The 6,997-nt window shown below is 38.5% G+C and overlaps 1 protein-coding gene across 7 annotated transcripts in view; it reads left to right on the forward strand.

The window, feature by feature from the left end:
- The window catches only part of Sog (chordin short gastrulation), a 37,234-nt gene that overhangs the window by 28,417 nt on the left and 1,820 nt on the right, over positions 1 to 6,997 (forward strand). For all 7 annotated transcript variants that reach the window (XM_072895324.1, XM_072895325.1, XM_072895326.1 and 4 more), the window contains 4 exons: positions 69 to 1,862; positions 2,573 to 2,721; positions 3,297 to 3,620; positions 4,928 to 6,997. The exon at positions 4,928 to 6,997 is cut by the window's right edge. In XM_072895324.1, the coding sequence (XP_072751425.1) occupies positions 69 to 1,862; positions 2,573 to 2,721; positions 3,297 to 3,620; positions 4,928 to 5,122 (2,462 nt within the window). In that variant the 3' untranslated portion in view covers positions 5,123 to 6,997. The remainder of the gene's footprint in view (positions 1 to 68; positions 1,863 to 2,572; positions 2,722 to 3,296; positions 3,621 to 4,927) is intronic.

The raw sequence follows: 6,997 nt of genomic DNA on the forward strand, positions 1-6,997 counted from the left end.
TGCTTCGAATTAAATTAGTTTGACAAGTGAAAGGACTTCAGGTATATATAGTGATGATGAAATTGCAGATTTCGGCACCCTGTTAACGGGCAGAACGTCACACGCTCTGCATCGCGACACGTCGAGTCCAACAACATCGTGGTTGTACAACAGCGCGTACAACTATCTGGCGACTGGTCGCTTCAGCTTCCACCGTAAAAATCTCTACTACTCGTTTTACCTGTCGGCATCGACGCCTCGACCGCGTAGCATACAGTTCGTGGATGGATCGGGCAGTATCCTGGAGGAACAGGTGATGGATCCGATCGGTGGGGCCTATCAAAATGCCACCGGCAAGCTTTGCGGCGTATGGAGGCGCGTGCCGCGCGACTATCGTAAATTATTGCGCGAGGAACGTCTGCACGTTTCCTTCATCTGGGAGCCCTCGTCGAGTCTGACCGGTCAGGTGTCCCGATACCGCGCCTTGTCGAGCGAACAGTTCTCCTCGTTGTTGGAACCGACGATGGGCGTCGATCGATCGTTAATGTCCGGCGCAGGCGCGACAGCGATCGTGTCCACCTCGTCCGCTTCGACCCCATCGATCCATGTCGCGCTCGTTTTCAACGGTCTTTTCCTGCCGAATGATATGAGCGACGTTCCGCTGATTATTCAACTGGAACACCAGGAGAAGGATTACGTGGTCCTTAGCGAGGAGATAGTGGTGAAAAAACCGTCCAACGAAATGAATTTCGGCGAGATTCGTAGCGCGCTTTCCGCCACTGATCTCCGTTTGTTAACCCGTGGCAAGTTGTCGATCAGTATAATGTCTCGCAAGGATCCGCAGGCTCTTCGATTGTCCGGTACGATTGGCCCGCGCGCAACTTGCGATATGTATCAGACGTTACTGGTGTCGGAGACACCGTCCGCGGCGTCCGGATTGGCTTGGGCTTTTCTCGATCATCTCGGAGCGCTACGTTACGGAGTTCACGTGATAGGACTCGAGGAGGAGAGTCCCCTAGTGACCTTAGTGGATGAGGGGGGAAAACGGAGAACGGAACTCGAAGACTTGACGCCCTCGTTGATGAACGGTCTCGCAAACGGTTCCTTGGATCGGCCTGGACCGAGACTCCTACAGCCGCTCTTCAACCAAGAACTTTCCGTAGTTGCTGCGAGTCACCTCGGCTCCATGTTGCGCGGTAGACTTTTGGAAAGACCCGTAGCGGACGCCCGAGACACTGCCGCGCCTGTATTGCTGCGGAGATCGACTAAAGAACCCACGTATCCCGGACCGGTCGGTCTGATATGGACCGCGGTAGATCTCGATTGCTCCCTACACTATGAGCTAGACCTCGCCGGTTTTCCCTCCTCTTCTCAAGAACCGCCAACTTTCCGTTTGTTTCTCGAGACGATGCCTCTACTGGCGCAAGGTGCTCCCGTTGCCAGGCGGCTCCTCGAAGAATTTACGGGATATTCTCTAGAAGGTTCGGTCACCGGATTGTCACCGATGGAGCTTTACAGGATCGAATCGGGCATTGGTTTCCTCGAGGTGACGGACAAACAGTCTACTTACATCTTAAAGGCTCCCTTCAAGGCTAGGGCGCCGTTTAGCTGTTTGCCGCACTATGCCGACAATGACATTGCCTCCGTCGTAGCCTACAATCTGCAGCCACCCAGATCGGATATCGAAACCGGCGCGTGCTTTCACGAGACCAGATTCTACGAGGAAGGCACGCAGTGGACATCGAGCACGGATTCCTGTTTCATGTGCCATTGTTTTCGCGGCTTGGCGCGATGCGACGCAATGCCCTGTCCGACGGTCTCTTGCCCGCTAGGAAAGCAGCTCAAACAATCCATGCCTGGCCATTGTTGTCCAATATGCGCTGGTACGACAAAACTTCATATTTTTTTTTTTTTTTTTTTTTTTTTTTTTTTTTTTATAAAAGTAAAATAATACTTGACATGATTGTGTACGTACGTACGTATGAAACGCCATCACATTTTTGTGCAACCGCTTGCACAAGCTCGTGTCCGATTTAATACAATTATATAATTGTATTATAATAAAATTTTGTGATTTACTTGTATGTAAATATGCTATATATAATATTTGACACTGGGACAAAAAAGAGAAGAAAATGTATTAACGTTTTAAATTTTACATAAAGAGATTAAACATAAAATTTAAGTAAATTCTAAAATTTTAAGATTTTAAATATAATAATGTAAAATAGAATAAGCAACATAGTGAATTAATTAACTTGTACAAAAATAACACATCATATATGTATGTATATATATATATTTTTTTTTTTTTCTTTCTTTTCTCAAGACTCAAGACTTATTATCATATTCAATTGATCTCTAATAACACGATTGATAGTGATGCAAATACGGTAAAAATAATCATTATGAATTTTTTGCTTGTTAAATTATTAACACATCAAGTTTAATAAATTTAGTATTAGAAAAAGAGTTTCGATTTTTTAGAAAGGTCTTAAAAGTTGAAAAAATTTACAGAAAAAATTATAGGCTATATCTAAACACGCTAACTACACTATCAGTGTTTAATGATTTGTTTGTTAATAATATTTAGCACCGGTGACTGTCGAAACTAATACAACGCTCAAAAGCAATGTCACGAGAGGTTGTACATTGGCGGGACAATATCATCTCGCTGGATCGTCCTGGCATCCATATTTACCACCAGCAGGATTTGATATTTGTGCGGTTTGCGCTTGTGACGTAAGTTTATTATAAACGCGTTTATTGTAAACGCAGGGATAGATATGATATGAACAAATTTGTGAACATTTTTGAAATAATCTGTAGGAAAAATTTCTTTCTCTCGTACTAACTCCTTCTTTTAAATATAAAACACACTTTTTTATTTATCGCGTGTTTTCTCAACGCATAATATGTTACAATTACATTTTATTTTGATTTAGATTGTGCTAAAGTAATTATTATAGAGATATTTCGCGTTGTCTCTATATATTTATGACATATACTATACGTGTATTTGAGATAAATGTAAATAACACGCAAACACTTTTTACTCTGCGTATGTACGTCTACTATTATGTGAAAATTAAAGCTACGAAAACAAAATTTCTACATTATCTCTTTTTCTCGGAAAAATTACTAATAATTAAAATAAGATATGAAGAAAAAGATGTGAAGAAAAGAAATGCATCAGAGTGTGCAAGTGCGTGTGTGCGCGCGCGTACTCGTTACACGCATTCTTACGCGACCAAGTGTGAAAAGTGAAGTCACTTTTCATGTCGGTAATTTACAAGGGAAATACATTTGTCCGGCAGGCTGTCACGCTGGAGGTGAAATGCCCGCGGGTGCAGTGCCCGCCGCTCGAGTGCGACGAGAAGATCGCCTTCAGGCCGGACAAGAAGGCTTGTTGCAGGCAATGTCCGGTAACGATGGCTCGTAGCAACGTAACTACCGATTTAATCGCCATCGCACACCTACCGAGAGATCAGGCTTTACCTTCGACGCGGCGCACCACGGAAGAGATACTCTCTTCTGGTGGCTGCAAATATCCCCTCGGTGGACCCTACGAGAATGGTATTGAATGGCATCCCCGAGTGCATTCCCACGGTGAGATGAAGTGCGTCAAGTGTCGTTGCAAAGTAAGAATTTATTCTACAATTATCGAAAAGGATTTCTAACAATATATAAAATATAAACATGCACCCTACAGTTATCGTCGTCGTATCCTTGTACAGCCAAACATGTGGATGTAATATAGAGGCTTTGCTTGTAATTTTAGTTATCAAGAAATTCAAAAGAAAATTTTTAATTTTTTGCTCAATATTAAGATATTGAAAGACGAGACGAAATTACTGGGACGCGACAAACTTTTTTCTCGTGAATCGTACGAAACCGTGTAGCTATTATTTATGAATAAAATGTTATTCTTACACGCTGTTTTTCTCTATCAATCGTGTCTAATCATTTTAATCGAGCTAATGCGGAGCAAAACGCATCACGGTTGCATCTTGTTGCTAAGCAGAGAAAATTAAAAATTCAAAAAGTTTATGTGTGTGTGTGTGTGTGTGTGTGTGTGTGTGTGTGTTTTATTATTTATTTATTCATTTCTTAAAGTCTTAAATGATCGTAAAAGTTGTTTCTCATCTATCTACATGTATGCACAGATGTGATGAGAAACCTTTAGGAAGATAACTTTTAAACAGACTTGCGTTCGCAAGACCCTTCTCTCTCTCTCTCTCTCTCTCTCTCTCTCTCCCCCCCCCCTCCATATTATAATGTTCATTCATTAAATGGAACGCTCGCGCTGTGGCCTCGGCTGACTCTGACTTGCATCCCGTCCCGTCGCAATATCATAAGATTGAGCGAAAAATAATCGTCCCGATCGTAAGAAATGAATTTAACAAGTTATTTTAAATTTAAAATATTCTATAAATGTGAATCTAATTTACAAGCAAGGTTATCAAGGTATATTACTGTCGAAGGATTTTAAAGAATTTATCTTTATTTTTATTTTTATATTTTGTTTCTCGATTATTCGAGAAAAAAAAAGGAAAGAAAAGAGACGAAGAGAACATTAAAGAAACAATTGTGAAATTTACAGGAAGAAAGGAAATGGTAACATTTACCAAGAATTGTTTTTAGAAAATTTAAGCATTCCAATTGTTCTCGTTGAGAACGATATTTAGTAGTAATATCAACAGTCCATTTTAATCTGTCAGCCTTTTTATAAAAAATTTTCTATTTCTTCTTCTGCACATATACTTTTGCTCTCTTTTCTTACTTTTTCTTTCCTATTCGTTATAGTAAAAATTTTGTATACAATCTTGAAAAGATTTGACCAGATTTGTAAGTATAATCTCTTTCATTTCTCACATTGTGAGCATTTTTTAAAATACGCACAATGGTACTAGAGTAAATGGTAATAGAACCGTTATACGCGTTTCAGAATGGCGAGGTCAGATGCGACAGGAAGCGCTGTCCACGATCACTCTGTAATTCGATCGTGCATCAGATGAAGCGTGGCGAATATGTCGCGGACGTCGATGACTGTTGCACAGCACAATGTCGCCGCGCGAGGCGTCATCACCGCAATCATCATCCGGCATCGCGGCATTCTGTGACGCCTCGTGAGCTGAGCTGAGTCTTATCGTTTTGCGAAAAATCTGCTCTGGTCTATGAAGAACCTTGCCATGTGCCGTGCCATTATTGTCGGATGATGATGAAACCAGTTATCGATCATTCGTGCCAACAAAATGTCTATCGCGCGAGTCATAAGCGACTGAGGAGAGCCTTTGGAGCAAAATTAAACAAAAAAATTTTTATACATGCGTATATCGAGATTATGAAAAAAGTCGATTAAAAATGTATTATCCAAGATAAATTAACTTTTATAAGTAATAATGCCAGAAAAAAAAAAAACAAAAAAAAAATCAGCCAACAAATTTAGTCTCTCTGTCGAGAATATATAATTTGTAATCGCATTTGACTGCATGGAAAAACGACGCACGAATCTTGTCGCAGAATTTCAATAACGCCCGATGAAACAAGAATAATTATCAATATAATCGACAATGACCCATTCGTTGCTGAAAATTTAATTTATAATACATTTTATTTATAAATTTATGTCGGTGATTAATTATAAACGAACGCGTGTACAAACACTCGTACGTTTGCGGAAAGTTACAAAAACGCTAGTGTTGTAATAAAAGGAACAACGTGATGTTGTGTGTATGTACATGACATATCGGAAATATGTACTAATTCTTATCTGCGACGTCCGTCCGCTCGGTCGTTTACTCTAGAACCTCCAACGGCCATAGCCAAACGCTTATTAATCCTCATCGAGACGAAATAAAATGGAACGAAAACGCCCGTCTTTGTAAACAGTTACGTAAAGTATTACGATAAACATTAAGAAATGTGAAAGGGTGAACATGAAGGGTGAAAATTCGGATAGGAATGAGTTTTTCATCATGGTGTTATTGTCACAGTGCCCTACTGTACCCATTAATCTCTTCGAGTTACCCAGCAACCAAAGAAGACTGAAAAACCTCCAATGGCATCAGTTATTACGCGATTGTTAATATTTACTAATAACTACATTATTATTATCATATCATCCATCATCATCCATCATCATCATCATTATTATTATTATTGTCATCCATCATCATCATCATCATCATCATCATCATCATCATCATCATCATCATCATCATCATCATCATCATCATCATCATCATCATCATCATCATCATCATCATCATCATCATCATCATCATCATCATCATCATCATCATCATCATCATCATCATCATCATCATCATCATTTCTATTATTAATAGTATTATTACTGCTATTGCTTGTACTATAATTTTAATATTATTATATAATTGGCATTAATTATAATTGTTATACTCTGTAACGTCATTTTTCTTATCATTTATCGATTTTATCTTTGCCGATTGTTATGATCAAGTCTAAATTATCACTGATAAAAATGTATTTATATATTGTATTGTATTGCATATTCATATGGTATGAAATGTTTGACGAGAACAAACAATGTGTTATTACCCTATGATCGATGAGCAGTAAAATGTTTGTCAACAATAACAGTCATTGCTCTATGTTTATAATATTTATAAGTTGTATTTATTATTAGAAATAATTTTTTCAATCGGATCACATATCAAATCCTAGGATAAATAAATTAATTTAGAGATAAAAATTACTAATTAATTAACGCGCATTATCTAAGAGACAAAAAGTTTATGTATGCGGGTGTGTGTGCGTGTGCGCGCGCGTGTATGTATATATATATATATATATATATACATATAGATTTATATAAGAATTTATTAAGAAAAAAAATGTCGAATTGATTATAATAATACCTATATATATTGTATATACAAAAAAAAATATATATAAATATATATTTTTGTATGTATAATGTATACATATTAATCAATTTGAAATTTTTTTTCCTCATAGATTCTGTAATCACACA

This window comes from Anoplolepis gracilipes, chromosome 7 (genome assembly GCF_047496725.1).
Source record: "Anoplolepis gracilipes chromosome 7, ASM4749672v1, whole genome shotgun sequence".
NCBI lineage: Eukaryota > Metazoa > Arthropoda > Insecta > Hymenoptera > Formicidae > Anoplolepis > Anoplolepis gracilipes.